Source organism: Miniopterus schreibersii (genome assembly GCF_964146895.1).
Source record: "Miniopterus schreibersii genome assembly, chromosome: 5".
Classification (NCBI taxonomy): domain Eukaryota; kingdom Metazoa; phylum Chordata; class Mammalia; order Chiroptera; family Miniopteridae; genus Miniopterus; species Miniopterus schreibersii.
The window spans coordinates 48,275,680-48,289,545 of NC_138106.1; the positions used below are offsets into that span (position 1 = coordinate 48,275,680).

The 13,866-nt window shown below is 41.8% G+C and overlaps 1 protein-coding gene across 2 annotated transcripts in view; it reads right to left on the minus strand.

The window, feature by feature from the left end:
• The window catches only part of PARP15 (poly(ADP-ribose) polymerase family member 15), a 33,907-nt gene extending 25,071 nt beyond the window's left edge, over window positions 1–8,836 (minus strand). Inside the window, exon 1 of one of the 2 annotated variants that reach the window (XM_081138469.1) lies at window positions 8,659–8,836. In XM_081138469.1, coding sequence (XP_080994595.1) covers window positions 8,659–8,661 — 3 coding nt within the window. In that variant the 5' untranslated portion in view covers window positions 8,662–8,836. The remainder of the gene's footprint in view (window positions 1–8,658) is intronic. The other variant, XM_081138470.1, reaches the window with a different exon arrangement.
• Window positions 8,837–13,866: the final 5,030 nt, after the last annotated feature.

Here is a 13,866-nt window from a genome sequence, read left to right on the forward strand (position 1 = left end):
TACTTGAATCTGCTCTTCACAGAAGAGGAGCCAAACAGTAAAAACATGCCATATGTCTCATACACACACACACACACACACACACACACACACACACACACACACCCCGGTCCCCACACCTGTGACAGACATTATTCATTGGTATCTGTACTCTTTTTCAATAAACCCAGATACAGTCTCAAAATCTTTCTCAACACAGAGCTCAGGCAACAACTATCATTTGATCAGCAATAACCCATTAAATGAAATGTATTTTCCATGTCTGATCTAACTCAAAAAGGATATGAATTTTCTTTGCTTAAAATAATCTTAGAGAATTTTTCACACTCTACTTTGTGTAACAAACAGAAAACGCCAGAAGGACTGGGAATGGGCTTCCTGAGCAATCCTTTTCACTTGCTCCAGAATGTCATTCTTCTTTTGTACTGTCCTTCCTGCGGTCTGGTATGAATGGTGAAAGCAATATCAATGATCTCCCACACTCAGAATTCCTTTGGTATAGACTCTTCAAAGCACTGATGTGAAGACTAGAAAACCTTTCAGAAGAACCAGCCACCTTCTCTGTCACAATGTTTTGGTTGGTGTCTTTAGTTGCATTACAATTCTTTTCACATCCTCCAAACAACCTGTTATTATGGCCATCTCCTTGAACGTATCAATCAAAACCCTTTCATCTTCATGCAGTTTTTTATGCCCTCCCATACTACTGGCTTCACATTCATTTTGGTGGCTTGATATTTAGACATGATATGAGAAAAATTTTTAGAAACGCCTCCTTTCCAGATCTTGATGACATTGACCTTTGTTCTTCCTTGAGTGAACTAGGTGGCCTCAGACCTGAGTGTTACCTCCAGCTGACTACCTCCAGCTGACTTGGGGCCAGGTTACCTCACAGTGGCCCCTTCCCCTTTTATAATTTATCATTCCAATCAGGTGATGCTTTCTCTGTAAGATTCTTCCTTATGAGAGGATCCAAGGCCACCAGGAATGGTGCCTGCAACTTTCTCAAAGGCTCCTCCCTTCCGTACAAGGCTGTGTTGAAAGAAACATAATAGGAAAACACAGATGTGGGCCTTTCATTGAAGACAAGATTTTTGATCAAGTAGGTGTCCACCACTAAAAAATTAAAAAATTAAAAGGTTAGATATTATACAGCCAAAATCTTTGGCACAAGAAGAAATCCTGATATTAATGAGACTCTGAAATACGGTGTGTCTACTATCTAAAATGGTACCACTGTCAAGCAGTTCAGTGAAGGATGTGACATGCATAAATGCAGTGGAGCTAATCCTCACCTAATGAAATAGATCTATTCCATTCATGGTTACTTTGCAGTGAAGTTTTATAAAACTAATTTGATTTTCCCATGGACATCCATTATACTGGAGAGGTGATTTTTTTTCTGAAAAAAAAATCTGCCCCTTAGAGATTCAATAAATGCAAACAATAATGCATGAGCAATTCAGAATAACTTGTTAGAAATTAAGCCAATGCCATTCTTTAAGGGAATAGTTATAATAATCAAAAATATTAAAAACAATTGTGTGCTGTAGTCAAAAGAAGTCATAAAATTAGGTCAGATTCTCTAGAAGCAGAGCCAGAGATGGGGATTCATATACAAGTGATTTTTTAAAGTTGTGCCCTCAGGAGAAACCTGTAAAAAGTGAGAGAAGAAGATAGAGAATGTGGTTTAGGTTAAGCCTGGCTTCTGTGTGATCGTGTAAGGAGCTTTGGATTATATAAATTATATATATATAAGTTGTCCTAACTTTGACACAAGGGAGCTGGGTTCTTGTTCCTCCATACCAATCAGTTATTGTCTAAGGGCCCTCCTGGTTGGGAGATGAACGTAAACTCCCAGGCACCTCTAGTTTCCAGACATTCAGTCTCCCAAAGTCCTTCACAGCAAGACATACAGCAGTTATAATTGCACCTAATAAATAAAAGAGATCCCAGGGCATCTGCGAGAGGCACCAATGGAAAGAAAGAGCACTTAGGGAAGTCCAAAAATTAACTACATAAGTCTGGGAGAAAGAGAATGTGACTTAGTAGTGAAGTCATGCAAAAACATCTAAGGGATTTTGGTTGACAGTAAACTCAGTATAAATTAACAGTGATGTAGCTATGTTTGAGGGAGGAAACAAAGGTTACCAAATGCTGGCAGAGATGTGAAGCAAAAAGAACTCTCATTCATTGTTGGTGGGAATGCAAAATGGTGTAGCCACCTTGGAAGACAGTCTGGCAGATTTTTACAAAACTAAATATACTCCTTACCATATGGTCCAGCATTTGCTCTCCTTGGTATTTACCCAAATGAGTTGAAAACTTATGTCCACACAAAGCCTACACATGAATGCTTACAGCAGCAATATAGCTTTATTCATAATAACCAAAACTTGGAAACAACCAAGATGTCCTTCAATAAGTGAATGTATAATAAATTGTGGTACTTCCATAAAATATAACATTATTTAGAGATAAAAAGAAATGAGCTGTCAAGCTACAAAAAGACAGGGAGGAAACTCAAATGCCTATTGCTAACTAAAAGAGCCACTCTGTAAGGCTACATTTTTGCATGTTTCTAACTATATGACATTCTGAAAAAAAACAAAACTATGGAGACAGAACATAGATAGTATACAAATATCAGTGGCTGCCAGAGGTTTGGAGAAGGGAGGAAGGAATGAATAGGTGGAGCACAGGGAGGTTTTAGGGCACTGAAATTTTTCTGTATGAAACTGTAATTGTAGACACATAACATTATGCATTTGTCAAAACCCAAAGAACCATATAACAAAAAGACTGAACTCTAATGTAATGGACTTTTAATTAATAATAATGTATCAATACTTTTCATCAATTGTAACAAATATACTAAAATAATGCAAGATGTTAATATTAGGGAAAACTGGGGCCAGGGTAATTCTCTTTACTTTCTGCTCAATTTTTCTGTAAACATAAAACTGCCCTAAAAATAAAATCCATTCATTTAAAGATAAAAAGACAATGGTGAGGCTATAATAAGAGAAATAGTAACAAAAATGTGGGTGGTGAAAACTCTATTCTACATTTCACTGTTAAAAACAGACAACTCCTGGGTATTGTATTGTGCTTAGTTCAAGGTGTCAACTTTGCAAAGGGAATATGAAAACTAACTCTGTTCAGAAGAGGGAAGCTGATGCTATAAAAGGACTCTCATCACATCAGGCTATATAAAAGGAATTAAACATATTTAACTTGCAGAAGTAGAGAAGTAAGATGGGGTGGGGAGGGGTGGGATGCAGGGAGCAGGACATAATATAGCCCTTAAACAGTTGAAGGGCTATCTTAAAAAAAAATTTATTTCTACAACTCTAAAGGAAGAACAAAGACTAATAGATAGAACTATAGAAAAATATATTTGGGCTTAATATAATGCAGATTTTAAAAATTCTCACCCAAGGGTGTTTTTCATTGATTCTAAAGAGAGAGGAAAGGAGGGAGGGAAGAAGCGAGAGAGAGAGAAACACTGATAGGTTGCCTCCCACATGGGCCCCGAACTGGGAATGAAACCACAACCTGGGTAAGTGCCCTAGCTGGAAATCGAACCAGAGACACTCCAACCACTGTGCTACATCAGCCAGGGCTATAATGCTAAGGTTTAAAAAAATAATTAGAACTATTGTAATAACTAAGTTTGGTGCCAGGTGGGTACTAGACTTATTGTGGGAATCACTTCATAAAATAGTAACTTGTGTTTCCCATTTTAGCTAATTTTATAATTGTAATAGCTTTATTTATTGAATATCTGTTATGTGTCAGATGGTTTACAAATATTATCCCACTTAATTTAATCTTCACAATGACCCTGTGAGATAGATTTTATCTCTACTTTTTTTTTTTTGCACGCAATTGAATTTACTGAGATGACACTGGTTAACAAAATTATACAGGTTTCAGGTGCACATCTCAGTCTCTATTTGGATGTGTAATTATCATAAAGGTAAAGTCCTATAACTATTAAAACTCACTGAAAATTTGGGGGCACATGTACAGTGGTTAAGACAATACACTCAGAAGTCAGAATGTCTAATTTGGAATTTTGACTCAAATACTTATGAGCTGTGTGACTATGAGCAAGCAATTTACTCCTTTCTAAGCCCAGATTTCTTCATCTTTACAATGAAGACAATAATAGTATCTATCTCATAGTGCTAATATGTTATGAGATAAAGTAAGTAAAAACTTAGCATAGAGCAAGCACTTGATAAATGTTAGCTATTAAAAGTACCAGAAGTAGTAATACATATTTCCTTGCAATTATCTCACTGGGAGTTAGAAAGAGCACAACTTTTAAAGACCCATTGTGAGATGCCTGGAATCTCAAAGTTGGATACAACCACAATTTGTAGATGAAGGGTTAAAAGTTATCATCTGTCTTACCAATATTTTTGAGAAAAGTGACAACAGCAACTTTAGTATTCTGTATTGCTTCCATCCTGAAGTCAGCATTGGCTTCTGACAGGCCACAAGTCAAGTCCAAAAGCAAAGGTCACCCATTCTCAGTCACGGTGTCTTGGATATTATAAAATGCAACCAACAGAGAGGCTTTACGAAGGGTCTTTTTAAACTTCATCAATTTCATCCACTTCCATTTCATCCACTGTACTCACTCTTCTGGAAAGTTTTACTTTTGTACTGAGGTCTCCCAACTCAGCAATTTTTAGGGAGACAAAAACACTTAAGATGTTAGTTTTTATACCTGATTTGAGACTTGAAAGGCTCTGTTCTTTATGTTACTTACTGATGTTTTAAGTACTTAAAAAAATAGATTTCACTCATTGCCTTATTTTTAAAAAAAGTAACTCTTTGGCTAAATGATCATGTGAAGTTAAACATTATACATTGTAAAGACAGATTTACTCACCCAATCACAGGAAAACAAAAGTAATAAACATGACAGTAAATGATGGTGTTCATCTACTGACGTAAACAGAGCTACAACTTGTTACTGAAAAGAAAGAAATTTCCATTATGGCATAATGAAAGGGCAATCTACAGAGATAACCAAAGTACAAAAACGCTGCCTATTTACTAAGAAGATTGGGTATGAGTAGGCATTTATAGACATAGGGAGAACAGAGACTTCTAAAGACTTCTCAAAAAATGCATTTTTAAGTAATAAGTACAAAACTAAATAGTTCTAAATTAAGAATAGGTAATATGACAAGAGTAGAATAAAAATTCCAGAAATAAGTCTCAATCTAGGAAAAAGTGCAGTGTATGAAGTATTAAGAGGAATAAGAAAGTGGAGAGATGAATCATAATTTAATAAATATTGCTGGGAAAGATGACGGCAGACTGAGTGGAAGCTACACTGACACTCTCCCGGGACCAACTGGAATTACAACTAAAATATAGAAAAACCATCCTGAATAATCAATTGCAACTGAGGACGAGCTGGAGAGCACCCTCATAACCAAGGAGGAAAAGTGGAGACCGCATAGAGACTGATAGGAAGTGCAGAGGCACAAGAGGGCTGGCTGGGCTCCCACAGGAAGCAGCTGAAGGTCCAGAGGGATATCTCAGCTGTGGGGGGTTCCCAGTGAGGATTCTGGGGCCTAAACCCCAGGCTGGGCTTCCCAGTCAAGAGCAGCAGAACTCAGAAAGGTGCCCACATAACATCTGGCTGTGAAAAGCAGCTGGGTTTCTGTCAGCTGAAAATGCAGGCACTCTCTTAAAGAGCCAATGCACAAAGTTTCGTGTGCAGCCACTCACCTTGGGCTCCAGCAGAGGGAGGGCAGAATGGACTGGAGCTGTGCGATGAGAATCTAAGGTTGTGGGCTCTGGATATAGAGCTCAGAGGGCACCCCTCTGATTCCTGTGCCAAGTCATTCCCCCATACTGCAGAGACAGACATTTACTTTCCAAGCAGTTTTGCCTGAGGGGGAAGCAATTGTCCCACCCTACTGGAAAACCTCTCTCCCTACCCTGTGGAGTTTCTACAGCTGGAGGCTCATTAAGAGAATCAAATTAATCAGCCTGCAGCCAGAGGCAGATCTCAGAGTGCTTTGAGTCTTTGTTTGATCTGCTCCTGGACCTAGGCCTTGGAAAAGCAGACTTTGGTGTGCATCTCAGTCCTGTCCAAATGCACCCAGCCCCAGCAGAGGAGACCTCAAGCCAAGGATTGTTGACAGCTCCAAACAGGTTACTCAAAGCCAGTCACAAACAGCATCTGAAATTGGCCTGCACCAGAGACCTTCCAAAAATCCTGAGAGTCCTAGCAGGCCTACCTAACACATAGAAACAAACCCAAACAGGCAGCCAAAATGGGGAGACCAAAAAACAAGCCCCAAATGAAAGAACAAGAGAAGTCTCCAGAAAACAGCTAAATGGCCCAGCTGAGTGTGGCTCAGCGGTTGAGCATTGACCTAGGATCCAGGAGATAGAGGTTCAATTCCTGGTCAGGGCACATGCCTGGGTTGCAGGCTAGATTCCCAGTTGGGGGTGTTTAGGAGGCAGCCGATCAATGATGACTCTCTCATCACTGATGTTTCTATCTTTCTCTCTCCCTCTCTCTCCCTCTCTCTGAAATCAATAAAGATATATTTAAAAAAGAAAAAGAAAAAAGCTAAATGAAACAGAGATAAACAATCTATCAGATATAGAGTTCAGGTACTGATTGTAGGGACGCTCAACAGCATGAAAAAAGATATGGAAACTATGAAAAATGACCAGTCAGAAATGAAGAATGGCATAGCAGAAATAAAGAATACATTGGAAGGAATAGACAACAGATTAGAGGAAGCTGAGGATCGGATCAGCGAATTAGAAGACAAGGTAGAAAAAATTACTCAATCAGAGATCCAAAAAACAAACAATTAAAAAACAGGAAGACAGTCTAAGGGAATTGTGGAACAACATAAAATGTAACAATATTCACATCATAGGAGTGCCAGAAGAGGTTGAAAGTAAGCAAAGGTTAGAGAACTTGTTTAGAGAAATAATGGCAGAAAACTTCCCTAACCTGATGAAGGAAAAAGTCACACAAGTTCAGAAGGCACAGAGTCCCAAGCAAGAAGAATCCAAAGAGGCCCATGCCCAGACACATCATAATTAAAATGCCAAAAATTAAAGACAAAGAATATTAAAGGCAGCAAGAGAAAGGCCGTCTATTACCTACAAAGGAGCTCCCATAACATTGTCAGCTGACTTCTCATCAGAAACTCTACAGGCCAAAAAGGAATGGCATGAAGTATTCAAGGTAATGCAAAACAAGGATCTGAAACCAAGACTACTCTATCCAGCAAGGCTATCATTCAAAATAGATGGTGAAATAAAGAACTTCCCAGACAAAAAAAAAATCTAAAGGAGTTTATCACCACCAAATCAGCATTGCAGGAAATGTTAAAGGGATGGCTGTAATAATAAGAAGAAATAGAGAAACATAGGCATAAAGAATTAAAATGGCAATAAATAAGGACCTAGCAATAATAACCTTAGGACTTTAAGAGAGAGATCAACAGCAATACAGTCATAGTCATGGACTTTAACACCCCAGTGACTTCACTACATAGATCTTCCAGACAAAAAGTCAACACAGAAACAGTGACTTTAAATGGCACACTAGATCAGATAGATTTAAGTGATATTTTCAGAACATTTCACCCTAAAACTGCAGAATATACATTCCCCTCAGGCGCCATGAGTCATTCTCAAAGACAGACCACATGTTTCGACACAAAACTAGTCTCTACAAGTTCAAGAAGATTGAAATCATATCAAGCATCTCAGATAATAATGGCATGAAATTACAAATCAACTGCATTAAAAGCACTCAAAAACATTCTAACACTTGGAGGCTAAATAGCATGTTATTAAACAATGAATGGGTTACCAAAAAGATCAAGAAAGAAATCAGCCCAGCTGGGCTTGGCTCAGCGGTTGAGCATTAAACTAGGATCCTGGAGATCACGGTTGGATTCCTGGTCAGGGCACATGCCCAGGTGGCGGGCTGGATCCCCAGTTGGGGGCGTGCAGGAGGCAGCCGATCAATGACTCTCTCATCATTGATGTTTCTTTCTCTCTCTCTACCTCTCCCTTCCTCTCTCTGAAATCAATAAAGGTACATTTTTAAAAGAAAAAAATATTAAATGAGATCCATTCCTTAGACCACATACAAGAATAAATCCCAAATGTACTAGAGATCTAAATATAAAAAACAAAAAAAGCATGGGTGATGATAAACTGGGTATAGGGGAAAAGTTTTAAAATATGACTAAAGTCCTGATGCAATAAAACAAAAGGTTGGTAAATTGTATTACATGAAAACAAACAAAAAAGTTTTGCGTGGGGAAAAAAGCCACCATAAGCAAGCTCAAAAGACAAATGACAAACTGGAAGGAAATATTCATAACATATATCAGAGATAAAGGATCAATATTCCTAACTTATAAGGAACTTTTAAAAATTTCAGGGGGAAATTCTCAACGCAGTCTATGGAAAAAGATGCCCCACACTCTCTTCCTGGACAAGTCAGGGTGGTAATTGCCTTCCTAGAAGAGAGGGTTCTGAGGGAGTGGGGGGTCTCTGCGCAGCCTTGTGCTACGCATGCGCGGAGAGCCTGGCAGGTCAACCCTGTCGCCCCCTCCTCACCCCTTCCCCGGGCGAGCCTCTCACCATCCTGCCAACAAAGAGCCCCAGGAAGCGGGGCGGGCTGCCCAGCTCCTGGCAGACCTCAGGCTCCCCGCCTCCGATCTCTTCCGGCTCTGGAGGTCCTCCTGAAACTTGGTGTGCAAGTTCTTAGGTAGACCGGGGCCCAGAGCCCCAGGACTCCCACACCAGCAGCCAGGGGCTGGGCGTGGCCATCCCCAGCTCCATCTGCCCCCACTGCCGGCCTGCCCCACCCGACAGGCTGGTGCCTAGATCTTTCGCTTTCATTTCTATGAAAACTGCTTCTGCTTTAGGTTGCAGTCTTGGCTAACAAACAGCAGCTGCCTCGAATTTATGTCACCCTTTTGAAACAAATATTGCTGTCAATCAAATTTTGGATCTAAGTCTTGGGCTCTATAGTTTCTCAGTCAAGTAACAGCAGTCAATGGCATCTGTACAATGGGCATAGCCATAACTACTTCATGATATTATTGTGAGGATTCAATGAGATAAAGTCTGTAGAGTGTCTAGCACATTTTTTAAAAATCAGTATTCTCAGGGATCTCGGACCCTTGATAAGGCTTTTCCAGGGGATCCTGAACTGCTGGAGTGGGGGCCACCGGAGCAGCAGGAGGTCCTGTCCCCCGGGGAGCCACTGGTTTGCCCAGCTGAGATCAACAGCTCCTGCACTTCTATACAGGGCAGTGCCAGAGCCACCACTCAGCACTGCAGGCAGCTGTGGTGGCCCTGATGTCCAGCCACCATGGGTCAAACAACCCCCATGCCTCTTTGTGCCCCATGGTAAGCAGGTGATGGTAGCTGCTCACTGCCTGGTGTTTATTGGGACCACCCTGGACCAGCCGGCAGCCTCCCCCCTTCTCTAAGCACAGGTCAGGGCTGCAGGTACAGCACTGGGCCAGGCATTGTGGGCTACTGTGCTCCCTGGCAAGGGAGCTGCCTTGGGCTACCCATCCCGTTCTGCAGCCCAAGAGATGGTGCAGTGTGCAACACAGCTGGAAGGGCAGGCCCTGCAATCCACCACCCTGCTCACCAGTCCGGCCCCATAAGGGTCCCTTGGCCCTGCTCTGCCCCTCCCCTGCCTGCCCCAGCCCTCTTCTAGTCCTCGGGCAGCTGGAGGCTATGTTTTAGAGACTAGGAGAGGTGGTGGTATCTTTCCCCATTCTTGCCCCTTTCAGTCATCTGTGTCTCACAGAGGCATCTCTTCCACCACCCACAGGTGTTTGTATGAACCATTTTGTAGAAATTATTTTTCTTTAATACTATTTTTTGCTTTGTCAGGGGCAGGTGCCAGGTCCTCTGGGGGAGGAAGGAACTGAATGGAGATCAGGTGGCTGAAACTTGGGCCACCTGGAACCCCTTTCTTGTCCTGTTTTTTGGCTCTAGGACATCAGTGCCTCACTGTTCGTTGGGAATGAGGCAGGACATTGACCACTTAGAATGTGAAGGTCTGAGAGAAGCCAGAGGAAAGTTGGAGAGATCTGGACCTCGAGCACTATGCATGCACCTCAATAAATCCTATTGTCTAGTTAAACAAACAAAAAAAATCTGTATTAGTTCCCCTTTCTCCTGGGCATCCCATTCCTAACCCACCCCTTTCCCTACCTACTCATCTTCAGAAAAATATACTGGGTCCTTTTCATGCCCACTAAGACGGGTGGTGGTGGCTGCTCACTGCCTGGTGTTTCCTGGAATCAGGTCTAGCCTGACAAGACATTATTTAATTCAACCAACATGTATTGAAAACCCTTGATATGCCTGGCATTGTGTTAAGATTATAAAGAGCAATTGAACACAGACCCCTTCTCTCTGGGGTGAGCATGGGAGTAAAGAGAAGGAAGCAAAAAAGCACCTTAATACACATTTATCTGGTATATCACACCTGGTGTATCCTGGTGTATTATGGTACACTCAAAATAGGTAATTGAGGAGAGTTTAATAAAGGGATTAGATAGGCGTGGGCAAAGAGTAAAGAGAAACCAGTGAGAAATGGTGAAACACCATTGCCTTCTCCTTAATATCTAGGCTGAAGGGGCAAGGAGGGGGCATGTACTGAGCCTGGTAAGAGCCGTACCTATAGGAGAAAGCCACTGCAAGAGAACCATAGCTGATTTGGCAAGACAGCAAGGGGAGTGAGTCCCCCGACCACTCTCTCTGCTGAACCTCCAATCTCTTGCTGGTACCTCCCTTTGCTGAACCCAGCCAGTAATCAGAGGGCATGAGAATGGGGTTGCTGCAGTACTTAGAGGTCAGTGCCCAGCACCACGCCAAGGCAGAAAGCTGGGTAAATGGATTCTGGCATCACTGATGGTTGCTGGTGCCGATTCAATGGGAATCTCCGATTTGGGGTGTGGTGAAGAAAGAAACTATTCAGTGCAAAACAGCTCAATTGTGATACAGCAGGGCTGAGGTGGCCCTGGGGTCAGACCCCTCTCAGGCTAGACAGCTCTGCTCTACTCCTCTCTGATCTGCTTTGTTCTGCACCAGTCTACCTGTTCTGGCCTGTGCTGCTCTGCTCTGCTCTGTTCTAGTGAGACATCTGCATTTCAACCCCAACAGGGAAACAGTTTTTTTGTATGTTTTTTTAATTTATTTTTAAAAATTTTATTATTGTTTAAAATATTACAGATGTCCCTTTTTCTCCCCAATGACCCGTTCCACCCTGTTCCTTCCCCCTCCACAGTCCCTCTCCCTACCATTGTCCATGTCCTTGGGTTGTGTATATATGCACATAAATTCTTTGGTTACTCTCTCCCCCTCCACCCACCCGCCCTCCTCCATCCCTCTGACATTCATCAGAAACAGTTTTTGGTGGAAAGGGAAAGCGCACTCTCAGGGCCAGAGGAAAACTGACTTATATAGACAGAAGTCCCTGCCCCTGGCCCCTGATTGGTCTGTCTTCATGCAAATGAGGACTCCAAATCCAGTTTGATTGTGAGGCATTGTCCTGGTTGGTCAGGGCCATTCTGATTAGTTGATGAAGAAGCTGATGGGGACATAGCTGCACAGCTCTGGTTAGATGGAAAAAGCCTCAGTCCTATTGTTTGAAATAGGATTCCAGGAACTTCTTTATAAGGGCTGGCCCAGATGGCAGAAACAATACAGGCAGGCAGTGCAGACACAGGTAGTTCAGTGCAGGTTTTTCCCTGAAGTGCAGTTTATATGAGAGGTTCCTGGGTAGAAATGGGTGCTGGGATGTTTTTGTTTTTAATTTGAGCCCAGTTAGCCACTAGAAGCCCTTTTTACTAAGTATCTTATTTCTCAAGGTCCACAGCGTTAATAGAGATAGGTATAAATTATTAAGGAACACAGGGAAATACATGATTCATAATTTAGAGGCAAGACTGAATGAAAGTTCATCTAGTAGTGACATTTGAGACCTTGAATGATGAATAGGAGAGTTCTAAGAGATGAATGAGGTGGAGAGGCATCCCAGAGGGAGGACACATAGAGCAAAGGCCATAATAATAAATGTATGGACTAAAAGTTTGGAAAAGCTGGTGGTGTGGTGTGACTAGACCATGGGGTTTTGGTAAGGAGGGAAGGACACGAGGTAAGGACATGAGAAACCCCTGATGGACATGCTGGGGAGTTTGACTTTATTTTCTAGGCCAGTGGTCCTCAAAATGTGGTCTGAAGATCATCATCATCAGCAGCAGCAGCAATGGGAACTTGTTAGAAATGCAAATCCGTGAGCCCGACTTCACACCTACTGGGTCAGAAATTCTGGGGGTGGGTCTTAGCAATCTGCACTTTATTGAGCCCGCCAATGATTCTGACACAAGATCAAGTTTGACAAGCACTGCTCTGGGCATCAGGGAATCACTAATGGCTTATCATCAGAGGAGTGATGAGATCAGAGCTATTTTTTTCAAAAGATAGTTTTCAGTGGGAGGAAGAAGAGAGATGGGGACAGAGAGTTTTTAGTGGTGAGAGAACTATGAAAATACCAGCTGGGAAGCGAGATTTGAAGTGGAGACAGGGCTGGTGATGATGAACATGCGGGACAAGAGGGAGAAGCCAAAGGTGCCACCAAGACTACATTTTAATGTATACTATTACTATATTTTACATTGTTGTTTTCCCAGGAAATAAAACTAAGTTTCCTACTCTATAAAATAAGACATTTCAACATAATTTTTGCAGTCCTTTTCAACTCCTGTGCCAAGCAAATAAAGCTGCGGAGTGACCTGCTGTCTTTTCACAGCTTTATGAAGCAGTGGCTGGGCATTGCATTGTATCACGTCTTAGGTGGCCTCACTTCTCTTTTTGCTTGTCCTTACCTTCACTGTCCTGGGCCTGCACCTCCCAAATAAGTTGGCAGCATCTTGATTTTTGCCTAAGGCTCTGTTTTAGAGGACTCAGAACCCAATCAATAGAAAATAGTACCCAACTCCCATATGGAAATCAAAGCAAAACCAGTACTACACAGTACGATAAATGTAAGGAAATACCACAAAGGTTTGATTTTTCTCCAAAAGTCTGCTTTGATGCTATCTGTGATATTGTGATTTATAATAGGAAATATGTATTTGGCCTTTGTCCCAGTTTGTGGCACAGACCTCCTAAGACCCTTGGAATTTCCTAAAAGCTGAGAGCCCATAAAGATGTCTTTTATGTTAATGGAGTGATTTATAATGAGGTGACTAAAAATGGGGCCTGGCTGCCAAAGGAACCAACCACATGATTAGAGGGTTGGAACTTTCAGTCCACCCCCTGACCTCTGGGGAGGAAAGAGGGGCTAGAAATTAAGTTAAATTACCAATGGCCGATGATTTACTCATCATGCCTATGTAATGAAGCTTCCAAAAAATCCCAAAAGGACAGGGTTCAGAGAGCTTCTGGGTTGGTGATCAAGTGAAGGTGCTGGCAGAGTGGGATGCTCAGAGGGCATGGATGTTCCATGCTCTTTTCCACATACTTTGCCCTGGGCATCTCCTCCATCTGGTCTGTCATTTCTGAGTTATATCCTTTTGTAATACACAGATAATCGCATGAGTAAACTCGTTTCCTGAGTTCTGGGAGTTGCTCTAGCAAATTAGTTAAATCCAAGGAGCAGGTCATGGAAAGGAAGGAAGAGATGAAACCTGCAGCCTACTCTTACCTTTGTAGTACTCTGTGTGTTAAGGGGGGAAAATATTAAGAAATGTGATTTTCACAGCTGAAAGTGACAGCAATGAAGTTGAATGTAGTTTGTTATACACTGTATGTGTTGCA